This window comes from Myotis nattereri, assembly GCF_964212035.1.
Source record: "Myotis nattereri genome assembly, chromosome: 15".
Classification (NCBI taxonomy): domain Eukaryota; kingdom Metazoa; phylum Chordata; class Mammalia; order Chiroptera; family Vespertilionidae; genus Myotis; species Myotis nattereri.
Genome location: NC_138090.1, coordinates 45,668,201 through 45,682,765, shown reverse-complemented (window position 1 = coordinate 45,682,765; position 14,565 = coordinate 45,668,201). Strand labels below are relative to the sequence as shown.

General features: G+C 51.2%; 1 protein-coding gene across 2 annotated transcripts in view; it reads right to left on the bottom strand.

The window, feature by feature from the left end:
• CLPTM1 (CLPTM1 regulator of GABA type A receptor forward trafficking) overlaps window positions 1-12,853 on the bottom strand; it is a 33,427-nt gene extending 20,574 nt beyond the window's left edge. The window contains exons 1-2 of one of the 2 annotated variants that reach the window (XM_081106772.1): window positions 12,362-12,853; window positions 6,246-6,355 (exon numbers count right to left, since the gene is read on the bottom strand). Coding sequence is in view for 1 of the 2 variants with exons in the window: in XM_081106773.1 (XP_080962899.1) it covers window positions 6,246-6,355; window positions 12,070-12,141 (182 nt within the window). In the remaining variant the exon portion in view is untranslated. Of the gene's footprint in view, window positions 1-6,245; window positions 6,356-12,069; window positions 12,157-12,361 lie in introns of those variants that run through there. The other variant, XM_081106773.1, reaches the window with a different exon arrangement.
• Window positions 12,854-14,565: the final 1,712 nt, after the last annotated feature.

Below are 14,565 nucleotides of genomic sequence, written 5' to 3'. Positions count from 1 at the left end.
CCTTTTCCTTCTGACATGGGTCCTCCTGAGCTTCTGACTCGCACCTGCTGCAGCCTGACCTGGGGCCGGTGGCCAAGGATGGAGGGTCCCTGAGAAGGCAGTCACAGGGCTGGTGAGAGATAAGATGCCCTCAAAAGCCACGTCTGGGGAGAGACCCCAGGTGCCACTGTCTGCTAGGGTGAGGGGCCTGACACTGCCCTGGGCTCCATGTAGAGCCCCCTCACCAAGTCCTCCAGAAGCTCCTGGTGACCACAGGACACAGGAGCTTGAACCCTTGAAACCTCAGACCTAGAAAACATTCATGTCCCAGTCCACTGTGAGACATCCCAAAGTGAGACAACCCAAAGAACCTGTGCTAGCCCAGTGTTTTACAAGCACAGAACCTTAGAAAGCAACATAAGCAACATTTCAGAAACCTCAACTGAAAACTGGAGAGGCAGATAGTAAGTAATAAGTTAGTTCTGATTTTGTTGTTGTTAATCCTCAACAGAGGATATTTTTTCCATTTCTTTTTAGAGAGAGTGGAAGGGAGCGACGAAGGAAGAGAGAGAGAAAAATATAGATATGAGAGAGCCCTGGCTGGTTTGGCTCAGTGGATAGAGCGTTGGCCTGCGGACTGAAGGTTCTCTGGTAAAGGGCACATGCATGGGTTGCAGGCTCGATCCCCAGTAGGGGGCGTGCAGGAGGCAGCCGATCAATGATTCTCTCTCATCATTGATGTTTCTCTCTCTCTCTCCCTCTCCTTTCCTCTCTGAAATCAATAAAAATATTTTTTTTAAAAAAAGAATCACTGATCCTGAGAATGAGTTGCCTATACTTAAAGTAATGTGACCAGGAGTTCCTGCAACTACATTAAAAAAATATATATACACACATATATATATGTAGATATAGATATACAGATAAATAGATATATAGATATAGATATAGATATAAAGATATCTACCTATATATAGAGATACAGATATAGATATAAATATAGATATAGATATAGAGATATGAGAGAGACACATCGACTGGTTGCCTCCTGCACCTACCCCGACCAGGGGTGGTTTAACACTCCTGCCAAGGCAGTCCTGAATTTTAGTAGCAAAGGACTAGTTTATTCAGACCAACTCTCCTACTGGAAACAATCAGGAAAAGCTTGATAAGAATGAATACACAGCCCTAGCTGGTTTGGCTCAGTGGTTAGAGCATTGGCCCACAGACTGGAGGGTCCCAGGTTTGATTCTGGTCAGGGCATGTGTGTGAGGCAACCAATCGATGTGTCGCTCTCACATCGATATTTCTCTCTGTCTCTCTCTCTCTCTCTTCCACTCTCTCTAAAAATCAATGGAAAAATATCCTCGGGTGAGCATCAATATGAATCAGTGTGTGAAAGGATTGTGTCAATACAGTAATGATGATGACGGTGATCTTAGGGGATTTTTTATGCTTTTCTTTTTGAATTTTTTTCTAATGAACAAAATAAAAGCCCTAAAACAAAACTACACCAGACTGATAGTTGTTTCCCAATATCCATCTTCCCCTTCTTCCTTGGTAAGTAAACTAAATTTTAGTGGGACCCCTTGGCCACCCAGAAAAGAGACAATTCTAGCCTTACTTACAGCTGGGTAAAGATACAAGGTAAAGCTCTGGTCAATAAAATGAAAAAACAATGTGCTATGTTGAGTTTTTGGAAAGTGTCCTTAAAGAGAAAGAACATCTCTCCTTGATTTCATCTCCCCGCTGGAACATGGATGTGGTGACTGGATTTTCAGCAGCTGTCTTAGGCCCTATGTAGCAGAGGGGCAAAACCTAGCAATGGTGGATCAAAAATCAGGGAGGAGCCCTAACCGGTTTGGCTCAGTGGATAGCGTGTCGGCTTGCGGACACAAGAGTCCCAGGTTCGATTCCGGTCAAGGGCATGTACCTTGGTTGCGGACACAGGAGTGTGCAGGAGGCAGCTGATCGATGTTTCTCTCTCATCGATGTTTCTGATTCTCTCTCCCTCTCCCTTCCTCTCTGTAAAAAATCAATAAAATATATATATTTTTTTAAAATATATTTTCATTGATTTTTTTACAGAGAGGAAGGGAGAGGGATAGAGAGTCAGAAACATCGATCAGCTGCCTCCTGCACACTCCGCACTGGGGATGTGTCCGCAACCAAGGCATATGCCCCTGACCGGAATCGAACCCGGGACCCTTCAGTCCGCAGGCCGACGCTCTATCCACTGAGCCAAACCGGTTAGAGCTAAAATATATATTTTTTAAAAAAAAATCAGGGAGGAGTCTGGGTCGCAGCAGACTGCAAAATTCTGGTCTGCTTAGTCCACACTGGTATGTGTGCGAGAAATAAATATCCATTGTATTAATTCAGGTCTCTCAGATACAGCCGCTGTGTAATTAATAATGAGACAAGCATTTATGAATCACAGGTATAAAAACCCACAGAGCAGCCCAGGTGGTGTGGCTCAGTGGTTGAGCGTCAGCCTATGAGCACCTATGAGCAGGAGGTCGCAGTTTCATTCCTGGTTGGGACACATGCCCAGGTTGTGGGCTCCATTCCCAGTAGTGGGTGTGCAGCAGGCAGCTGATCAACTATTTCCTCTCATCATTGATGTTTCTATCTCTCTCGCTCTTCCTCTCCCTTCCCCTCTGAAATTAATAAAAACATTTTTTTAAAAAGCAAAAAGCAGCCAAAACCGGTTTGGCTCAGTGGATAGAGCGTCGGCCTGCGGGCTGAAAGGTCCCAAGTTCGATTCCGGTCAAGGGCATGTACCTGGGTTGCGGGCACTTCCCCAATGGGAGATGTGCAGGAGGCAGCTGATCGATGTTTCTCTCTCATCGATATTTCTAACTCTCTCTCTCTCTCCCTTCCTCTCTGTAAAAAATCAATAAAATATATTAACAAATTTAAAAAAAAATTAAAAAAAGCAAAAAGCTATACAGCAGAGGGGTTACATGCTCAGCCTCTAAGCTTCAATACCTGGATCTGAAGCCCAGCTCTGCCTCTTACTGACTGTGTGACCTCGAACAAGATTCTTGGCCTCTCTAGGCCTGTTTCCTCCACTATTAACGTGGGGCTAACACTGCCTACCTTGTAGGGTTGTTTGTAAGCATTAAATACACCGATATATACATATGCAATGACATCATTCAGAATGAAGCCAGGCACATACTGAGTAGTACAAGTGTTAGCTATTATTGTTGTTATTTGCATCACAGGAAAGAGTCATCCAATAAACTTTGGAATGGAAAACACTACAAGGGAATTCTGATGTGGGTAGGCTGCCTCCCTGCTGAGCCCCAAACCACACCGAAGGGCAGGATCAGGCACAGAACTCGTCTCTGCCTGTAGAAGCCATGGAGCCCTGGGGTCTGGGGTCTCAGGAGCCATGGCCCAGCTGAGCCATCTGCTGCCTCCCCAAGAAGTCCCTGATGCACATGGCTAGGGAAGATCTAGCACCGACAATCTCTGGGGTCCCCTCTGCCCCCAGGAGAGGCTCCCATATGAGTGAATACATCCAAGGAGAGTGTGGAGCAGGGACGTCCACTGGCTTAATGTGTGGCCTGTGGGGGGAGTCCCAACCCCTCTGGTCTTCTGGGTCCCCTGTAAAATGAGGGAGACCAGACCAGATCTTTTTAGGATTCTAGATCCCCTGCGCCCTGAAGGACACAAGAACATCTGTGTGTACTCGTGTACCCAGTTTGGGGCCCACTCAGAGGCCTTGGGGACACTGCCCTCCACCCCAGCATCCCAGGCCATGAAGCCCCGCCAGAGGACCCCAGGCCCACAGGGACCAGCCTCACCTTCCCAGAGAGAGCAAATAAAAGAGCCTTTAACTCTCTCCCCCCTAAATAGATATTACTTCCACAGGTTCAGAAAAAACTGTATTTATGGAAAGACATATAGTGAAAACTCTCCTTCCCACCCATTCATTTATCCACCCCGCTCCCAGCTCCGGGTAAACACTGGTGTGATTGGAGGGTGTGCTAAGAAGCATGGAGACTACCCTCAAAAGAGGCCCTTTCAGTGCAATCTGCTGGAAGCTTCAGGGAGCTCACAGACCCCTCAAAACAAAGCCCGATTCCACTTTAAAACTCCAGGAGAGACTCTGAACTGATGTTTGGGGCTGCCTGGTTCTAAGAAAGGAAATTAGCCTACACTGTGGCTGGATGAAAAATGCGTATCTGAAGGAAGTTCCTGTATGCACCGATGTGGAAAGATTTCTGAGATACATTGCGAATGAAAAAAATCAAGGTGCAGAACTGTATAAAATAGGCTGCCTCGTGTAAAAATGAAGGGAAAGATAAGAATAATCTCTATTCATAGCTGTTTGAAGCATGAAAGAAACTGATATATAAAAAAATGCTAAGTCCTCATTGGACATGGGGGGAAGAGAGGAACAGGGAAGAGGAGGGACAGGGGCCCCACAGTTGAAGAAGCTTGGGGTACAGGTCAGGAAGGACATGTGAGTGTCCTGTCTGAAGAGTGCAGTTTCTCTCCTGAACAGCTTCTCCCTGTCCTGTGTGACACTCTGAGGCAGGCAGGTCTGTCCCCCACCAGCAGGTGATCTGTGACTGCATCGAGGCTGTGGATTATCTTTCAACTGTTTCTCTTTATATGTCCTAAGGTTTTATAAACAGTAAACAAAAGCAATCACGGCCAACTTTGACTGAGCATGTGCCAGCTCCTATGCCCCCAGCTGACATGGGTTTTCATGGAATTCTTTTCTTTTTAAGACATTTTTATTGCTTTTTAGAGAAAGAGGGAGAGGGAGAGAAACTCATCAATGTGAGAGTGGAACATAGATCATAGCAGAACATCAATCTGCTGCCTCCTGCATGCCCCCCACCAAGGATGGGGCGCACAAGCTGGGCATGAGTCCTGACCTGGAATCAAACCAGCAACCTTTCAGTGCACAGGATGATGCCAATTGAGCCCCACCAACGAGGGATCTCTTGGAATTCTTTTGATGACCTGTGAGCTGTCGGATTCCTCTCTGAGGTAGAAGCTCAGAGACAGAAAGTAGGAAGGTGGATGCTAAGGGTTGGCGGGAAGGGAAAATGAGGAGTTAGTGTTTAAGGGGAACAGAGTTTCAGTTTGGGAAGAGGAAAGAGTTGTGGAGATGAATGGTAGTGATGGTTGTACAACAATGTCAATATAGCCCTGACCAGTTTGGCTCCGTGGATAGAGCGTCAGCCTGGGGACTCAAGGGTCCCGGGTTCGATTCCGGTCAAGGGCATGTACCTTGGTTGCGGGCACATCCCCAGTGGGGAGTGTGCAGGAGGCAGCTGATCGATGTTTCTCTCTCATTGATGTTTCTAGCTCTCTATCCCTCTCCCTTCCTCTCTGTAAAAAATCAATAAAATATATTAAAAAAAAACAAAACAAAAAAAACAATGTCAATATAATTAAAGCCACTGAATGTTACATTTAGAAATAGTTAAAATGGTAAGTTACATGTAACGTGTATGTTGTGTCTGAATTGTGTCCCCCAAATCATATGTCAAGTCCTAACCCTAAGTACCTCAGTGACTGTATTTGCAGATAGGGACTCTAAAGAGGTGATTAAGGCTAAGTGAGATCATAGGGTGGGCCCTAATCCAATAGGACTGGTGTCCTTATAAGAAGAGATTAGAAAAAGAATAAGAACAAAGTAAAAAAAGAAAAACAAAAAGGAAGAGGAGATTAGGACATAGGCACCCAAAGAAGAAAGACCATGTGAAGACCCCACAAGGCAGACATCTACAAGCCAAGAAGAGACGCTTCAGGAGAAACCAGACATGCCCTTGGTCTCCGACTTCTGGCCTCCAGAGCTGTGAGAAATTCATTTCTGTTGTTTAAGTCACCCAGTTAGTGCTATTTATTAGAGCAGCCCGAGAATATTAATAATGTGGTATATTTTAACACATTAAAAAAATTCTATCATTAAGAAAAAAAAATACAGCTCCCACCAATATAGACATGATGGCCATCCTCAAGGACTCTTTCCTTTCATGTGCACTTTTTTCCATGAACGAAAGCAAACCATGCCCGGCCGGTGTAGGTCCGTGCTGGAGCACTGACCCATCTACCAGGAGGTAGCTGGTTCGATTGCTGGGGTTTCAGGCTCGATTCCGAACAGGAGGCATGCAGGAGGCAGCCAATGGATGTTGATGCTTCTCTCTCATCGATGTTTCAATCTCCCTCTCCCTTCCTCTATCTAAAAGCAATAAAAACATATTAGAAGATAAAAAAGCAAACTGGCATCTGCTTACCTGAATAGGACACCTTTGATGACCTGCCAGGCGTTGGGTGCTGGCTGGGGTGGGTTCTGGGGCTGGGTCTCCGCTGGCAGGTCCCTCCCGATGCTGCCATTGCTGGTCACCTGCGGAGACAGAGACCAGGATAAGGAGGGAGAATGCAACCTGGCTCAGGGCTGAACACAGGGGGGGCACCTGGTCCAGGGGTCAGGGAGAGCTTCCTGGAAGAGGGGACATCAGCGCTGAGATCTAAAATACAAGTGGCCTGTGCAGAGGAGGCAATGAGGGAAGCAGCAGGGACAGAAACAAAGGTGGTGAGACCCACAGTCTGACTCTGAGGACTGTCCATCGCTCCCTGGGGCCGGGGCCCAGGGAGCAAGGATGCGGAGGTGACTATGGGGAACAATGCAGAAGGGGTCACTGGCCGATACAAGTCCTGGGTTTATCTGAACGGTCTTTCCCTGAGCAAACAGTTCCTGGGGTCTCCGCTGTGGCTGGCCCTGTACAGGGCCCATCCCTTCAGGAGCTCCGGAAACAGCAGGACAGACAGACAGACAGAAAAAAACAACCAGGGCATGAGCCACACTGCTGTGAGCCACAACGAAGATGAGTGCAACAAACACAGTGCACACCAGCCTGCGGGCCGGAACCTCGAACATCTCCATGCGGGCGAATGGAGGCTTGGGGAGGCTGAGCTACTTGTCGGTGTCCCAGGCAGGACAGCAGCAGGAGGAGGGAGGGTGGGCAGGCCAGCGAGTCAGGCAGGGCTTCCCAAAGGGAGAATCTTCCCTCCGAAAGAGAAGCTCAGAAGCAGAGAATTTCATGTCAGCTTTGGAAAGGCGCGAGATGGAGAAATTCTTCCCAGGCCTGTCCTGGAACCTGCCACTTCCCAGTCCTGCCCTCTTCCTTCCTCCTGGCTCCGCCCCCTCAGCCCCCAGCCTTCAAGAGGTAGGACTAGGACTGTCAAGGTCACCGTCAGGTGGAAGCATTACCCAGCCCCCCAGCCAGCAGAGCAGGGGCTCAATAAATACCTGTGGAGTCAACAAATGCTCCCTGAAGGGCTTTCCCCCAGCACCAGGCCACCCAAATCCACCCCCTCCGGGGCCCCCACTGCCCAGCCCTCCCCCTCCCACAGCCCCACCAATATAGACATGATGGCCCCGGGGAGCAGAGACAGAGGCCCCCTGGCCAGATGGGGCTGCCAGGGAGCTGAGGCCAGTGTTTGTTAAAGGTGTCATTTGTCACTCCCTGTCCCTTTACCAGCAAGTGCTTTTCTCTGTTGTCTCCCAAAGTGTAGGACAGCACCATGGTGATAGGTGGTCACAGACCCAGGCTGCAGGCCTTGCCCCATCATTCCCGGCCGTGAGATCTTGGACACATCACTTCCCTTCTCTGACCCTTCCCATCTCTGACCCAAGGGCCAGATTGTGAAAACGCAGGTGTATTTTGTTCAGAAAAGATTTCCTTCGTGTGTTGGAAAAAATATGTCCTGAGCACTCACTGTGCGCCGGGCCCTGAGCTAGGTGGTGGGCCTGGTGGTGGCCACACAGCTCTGGTCCTGCTCTCCCAGAGTTCAGGATCTAGAGCAGTGGTTCTCAACCTTCCTAATGCCGCGACCCTTTAATACAGCTCCGCATGTTGTGGTGACCCCCAATTTCATTGTTACAAATTGAACATAATGAAAGCATAGTGATTCATCACAAAACAATATGTAATTATATATGTGTTTTCCGATGGTCTTAGGCGACCCCTGTGAAAGGGCCGTTCGACCCCCAAAGGGTTGAGAACCGTTGATCTAGATGGAAACACACCTACAGAACAGTAAACAGGATAATTAAAAATGGTAAACAGGAAAAGTGCTCTGGAGGAAATAACAGGAGATGAAGATAACCCCTGGATTGGGGGGCCAGGGAGGCCTCCCCGAGGAGCTGTCTTTGACATTTGGGTGGAGGCTGTGCTGGGGAGAGGGAAAGGTTCAGCGAAGGGGTTGGCCAGGAGACAGGGAGATTAGACGGGCACAGCCCTTGTTCAGGAGCACTGGGGGGCCGAGTAAGGGCTTCCAGCAGGTCTGAGCTGATTCTGGGTCAAGAAACGGAAGCTTGAGGCCAGGCCAGAACTTGAACCCACATCTGGCTGGCTGCCAGGTCTGTTCTCCTACCCGCAACAGTGGACAAGTGGGCTGGACACCTTCCCATGGAAATGCAAATGAAAACCGCAATGAGATGTCTGTGCACTCGGATGGCCAGCATCAAAAAGAGGGCCAGCCACAAGTGCAGGTGAGGGTGTGGAGACATCGGAACGCTGGACACTGCTGGTGGGAAAAATGACACTGTGCTTGGAAAAACAAGGTCGATGCTTAAAAAGTGAACTAGGTACCTGCAAACAAGCCAGCGATCCCACTCCTGGGTCTCTACCCAAGAGAAATGAGAGCGTAGGTCCACGGGAAAGCTTATACGCGAATGTCCATAGCAGCATTATTCATAATAGCTACAAGTTACCCAAACGTCCTGCAATGATGGAACGGATGTATCTGCACAATGGAATAGTACTCGGCAACAAAAAGGAACACTGCTAGGGGCAGAGAGAGACTGCAAAAGGAGCACGTTCTGAGGGGATACAAGTGTTCTCAGATGGGACCGTGACGATGCTTGTTCCTCACAACTGCACGCATGTACGAAAAGCCACCGAAGTCTATACTGACAGCAGGTGAACGGTACGGTATCTAAATTATACCTCAATAGAAAGGTAACTCTTGCCCTGGTCAGTGTGGCTCATTTGGCTGGAGCATCTTCCCCTACACCAAAAGGTGGCAGGTTCGATTCCCGGTCAAGGCACATACCCAGATACCCAGATTCTGGGCTCTCTCTCTCCACCTTCCTCTCTCCAAAAAGCAATAAAATAAAAAAAGAGGTAACTCTCCAGTGGCTTCCACTTCCCTCAGAGTGAAGGCAAAGTCCTCACCATGGTCCCCAAGGGCCTGCTCTGGCTCCCTCCCTGCTCCCTGCTCTCCCCTAGCTCCCCTCACTCACCAGCCCCAGCCACACCAGTCTCCTCACTGTGCCCTCCTCACACCAGGCACCTCCCCGCTCAGGGCCTTGGCACCGGCTGCTCCCTTTACCTGGAAGGCTTTCTCCCCATGTATCTACATGCCTCCCTTCTTCAAGTCTGTTCAAATGTCACCTTCTAGCAAGGCCTTCCCTGTTTAAATGACAACCCCCCTCCCCACCCCCTCACTTCCTATCCCCCTCCCAGCTTTATTTCTGTCCATGGCACTTATCACATCTGGTCCACTATACATTTTCCTGTTTATCTTAGAACAGTCCCGTCTGTTCTCCCCCCACCCCGAGGCCCTCGATAGAACATGAGCTCCAGGGGGGCAGGGCCTCTCTTCTGTCCGCAGCTGTGTCTCCAGCGTCAGCACGGACCAGAGCCTGCAGCGGGGACAAAATACACATTAGCTGAAGGGATGGATGCTGGTCTGTGGGTCCTGTGCCTCAGCCCCCGCCGGGAGGGGGAGCAGGCTGGCTGGAGCATGAGACTGCCAAGGCCTGTCTAGACCCCACAGGCCAGGAGAGGGTGGTGGTGGCTGCGGACACAGCACAGTTCCTCCTCTTGGATCCACATGTCCGATCTCACACACGATCTCCAGGAACACGCACCAAGGGGCCCAGGAAGCAGCTAAAACCATGAGGCTGGGCCAGAGGCTTCCCGGCACATCCTCACCGAACACCTGGATCCACCGTGGGCATTCCACCTCAGCTTAGCCTCTGCCTCAAGATCCATTCATTCCACCAACACTGAGCACCTGACCTGTGCCAAGCCCTCAGCTGGGCGGTGCTGGGGACACAGTGATGACCAGGACAGTCCCAGTTCTGTCCTCCTGCAGCTCCTGTCAGCGGAGGAGACAGATGGACAGGGACAACCCAGTGTGGGCAGTGCTGGGGAAAGGAGAGGCCCAGGGGGCTGTGAAGCCCTGACCCAGTCTGAGGGTCAGAGAGGGCTTCCTAGGGGAGAGAATGTCTGAGATGTACAGGACTCGTAAGGATCAACCAGGTAAGAAGGGAGAAACCTATGCACAGGCTATGAGGGAGGGATAGCTGGCACCCACCCGAAATAAAAGCTCAGCCGGCTGATGCTCCTCTCAGCCAGTGGCCCTCCAGCAGGGACATTTAGCAATGTCTGCAGGCATTTTTGGTTCTCTCCACTGAGGAGTGATGTATACGCTACTGATACCTAGTGTGTAGAGGCCAAAGATGCTGCTAAATATCCTACTGCGCACAGGACAGTCCCCCACAGTGAAGAATTCTCCAACCCAAACTGTCAGTAAGTGCTGCGGTTGAGCCATCCTCAGCCTGAAGGGAGTCATGATCGTGCAGCGCTTGCTCTGCTAGAGAACTTGTCCTTTATCCTGAAAGCAAAGGAATGCCTGGAGAGGTTTAAGCAGAGGTAGGACAAGAGAAGACTAGGGTGTGTGGGGGTCTGTGGAAACTCGCAGCAATCGGGGCACCCTGAGCCCTAGCCTCTCCCCTCACCGTCCCCCACTCCCCGCCCCCCCAACACACACACACTCAGTAATCAACAGAAACTCCAAGGGAGAAAGACCTTCCAGCAAGACTGAGCAACCCCTGAAGACAGGGACTGAGTCTTCCTTCCAGAGCTAATTCAGCAAACATTTCCTGAGGCCACCCCCGGGGCCAGGGCCTGGATGAAGATGCTAAACAAGGTGCATCTTGTCTTGCTCTAGCCCACGAATCTCATCCTGGCGTTCCAGGTGATATTATTTGCCCCTCCTCTTGGCTCCCTCAGTCCCTGGCATAGACGTCTATCGTTACGCTCGTCACCCAGTGCTATAACTCTTTACACGTCAGTCTTCTCTCCCGCTCCACCGACGGCAGGGGCACAGGTGTGGCCACCTTTGTGGCCCATCACACGGCTGGCCCTGCTACCTAACCCTTCCATTTACCACTGCAGAAATGAGGGCCCCAAGAGAGAGGGACTAGCACAAGGTCACAGAGAAACTCGGCTTCACGCTCCCCTCCCAACCTGAGCTCCTCTCCCGTGTGCTGCTCCCACTCGGTGACATCCGGGTGGGCGGGGGTGGGTTCCCTAAACGCCTGCAGGGTGGCTGCCTGAACTCAGCAGGTTCTGCAGCCCCGGCTGCGTTATGGCGGTGAGGGTCAGAAACCACCGCCCCTGGGCTAATGCCCCCACGGGGTTAGTTTGTGACCAAAGCACAGCCACTCCGGGGCTGACCACGCTGGGTTAGCGGCGGCTGCCTCGCTGCTCCATGGGATGAAGCCCGGCCCAGCCCGGCTGACATTCTGCAGGCGCCTCGCTCTCGCGGTTCCTTGGGTTCCCACCTGTGAAATGGGTCTGTCAGCCTCCACAGCCTGTGCCCTGACTCAGGACGACTACCTGACTCCCCCCCCGAGATACAACACTCCCAGTTAACCAGTCACCGTCCACAGGTCAGGCACTGGAAGGGAGACCCCGGGTGCCAGACCACTCTGCGAACGGACGTGGAGCCTGGAATCAGGAGTCGAGAACCGAGGGAGCCCGGATACAAGACTACGTCCCGCCGCGCCACTGTCTCCAGCTCGAGCAATGAGCTTGGTGGCCGCTCGGCGCGAGCATGCCGGGGGCCCGGCACGCAACAGGGCCCCGCTCCCCGCACCGTCCGGCCGCCCGGGCCACCCGGCCCCGCCTGGGCCCGGTATTCAAGGTCCCTCTGGGCAAGGAGCCCCCGATGCACGGGATTCCGCGAAAAGGAGCAGGACACGCCCCGTGGGAGGCCCCCCGGGTGGAGAAGAACCCCTCAGGCCCCTCTCGGCCTCCGTACCTGACCGGAGCCGCCTCCTCCGGCCGCCACCACGGCGCTGCCGGCCCCGTCCGTCTCCTGCGCCGCCGCCATCTTCCCGCTCCGGGTCCCCGCCCCCGCCGCCAGCCCCGCCCCGTCCCCGACGGCAGCAGCGCGATCGCGCGAGATTTCACGCTTTTTTTCCCCCCCCGACCTGCCGGCCACCGTACCGGGCAAGAGCGCCTCGACCACGCCTCCCGGGAGAGCGGCTTCCGGCTTTGAAGGAACCAATCCGGCCACAGAACTTCCCCCGCCTACTAGCCCATGTTTTCACCTGGTGGACACGCTGCCTGCTCCGAACTCCCAGGACTTCCTCAGCTAACACGTGCGCTATGCACAGGCTCCATTCCTTCTGTCCTCTCCAGTAAGCCAGCCTCTCCCGGTTATGTGAGCTTTCTAGGCCGTCCGCCCGCTTCACTCCGCCGAGACTTCGAGTTCAGGCCGTTCCATGTTTCTTGAGCTGTCCCGGCCACCGTACGTAACGCTTCTAAAGGCTTTGCTTGGACCACGCCCTTCCTGCGTTAAAGGAACTTCCTGGACACCGGATCCGGATCCAGAGAGCAGGGCTTCTGACCAGTGTCCTCCCGCTCTCACCTCTTTTCCTAACGTCCTTTCTCCTCGGTAAATCCCCTTGAGGTTATATTTTTCCTGTGCATTCAGAGTACCATCTCAGGGTTCTCACGGCCGCCACACCTCCACGTTGGATCCTGTCCGCCCCTTCCCTAGGTTTCGGGCCGCCACTTCAGCGCGCATGCGTGTTCTCGGTGACTAGGCTTGGGGACTGGGCTTCCAGGGCTGTATGAGCTGCATGTTTTCTTAGCTCTGTATGCATTCTTTCTACACTTGTTCAGAGACTCCTGGCTTGGGGAGAGTGTTGTGAAAGCCCACCCAGAGGACAGAAGATTATCAGCGGCTGTTAAACCTTCACCAATGAATTGGGTGGAGGTCTGACCTGGGTTTACATTCTGGTTGTACTACTGATCGGCTAAGTCAGTGGTTCTCAACCTTCCTAATGCTGCGACCCTTTAATACAGTTCCTCATGTTGTGGTGACCCCCAACCATAAAATTATTTTCGTTGCTACTTCATAACTAATGTTGCTACTGTTATGAATCGTAATGTAAATATCTGATAGGCAGGATGTATTTTCATTGTTACAAATTGAACATAATTAAAGCATAGTGATTAATCACAAAAACAGTATGTAATTATATATATGTGTTTTCCGATGGTCTTAGGCGACCCCTGTGAAAGGGTCGTTCGACCCCCAAAGGGGTCGCGGCCCACAGGTTGAGAACCGCTGGGCTAAATGTTCCCCAACAAGTGACATATCTCTTTAAGCCTCCGTTTCCTCCTCTCTTATAAACTAGGCATTATAACCCTAGCCGGTCTGGCGCAGTGGGTAGAGCGTCGACCTGTGGACCGAAGGGTTTCGGTTGGATTCCGGCCAAGAGCACTTACCTCCTCCCCAGCCTGGTCTTGGTCAGGGAGGTGCCAGAGGCAACTAGTCTGTTTCTCTCTGTCCTTCCCTCTCTCCACTCTTTCTAAAAAATCAATGGAAAAAATATCCTCGGGTGAGGATCAAAAATAATAATAATAATAAAATAAAATAATACAAATGTTTAAAAATAAGTAAATAAACTATGCATTATACCAGCACCAGCTATTCCTCTTTCCCTTTTGCCCCAGGGCTTTTGAGAAGACCCAGTGTGATCTCCAGTGTAAACACCTGGCCCCCTGCCTTACGATTAGAAAGTGATCAGCATCATGTGCTGTAACTGTGAACCTTACACATTACTGGGAGATTCTAATTATTTTACTATCTTCTTCCTCCACTTTCCTATAGCTCTCAGCTCAGTAACAATATCACCTCCTCCAGGAAACCCTCCCTGACCCCCCAGGCTGGGTGGGGCACCGCCCTTTAGTCCTCCAAGATCCCTGGACTCCCTCACCCCATACCTGCTCACTTTGGGTTATCAATGTCAGAAATGGGTGTGGTGCCCTAACCGGTTTGGCTCAGTGGATAGAGCGTCAATCTTCGGACTCAAGGGTCCCAGGTTCCAGTCCGGCCAAGGACATGTACCTTGGTTGCGGGCACATCCCCAGTGGGGATGTGCAGGAGGCAGCTGATCGATGTTTCTCTCTCATCGATGTTTCTCTCTATCCCTCTCCCTTCTTCTCTGTAAAAAAATCAATAAAATACATTTTTTTAAAGAAAGAAATGGGTGCGGTGTGTCTTGCCCCAGGCAAACAAGCCCAGGGCTGTCCTGGTCATTGCTCTTTCCTCCAGGGCGTGATTGCTGAGTGGAAGGGTGAAGCTCTGGGTGCAGAAGGTGAATGACTTACCTTTGAGGATCAACACAAAGGCCAGAAGGAACCTTAGAAAACTCAGGTTCTTAGTTCTAAGTTCTCCCTCTTACAGATAACGGTGGTAATAATGATTCTGTGATATTACAGATCCAGGGACCAAGGAACATAC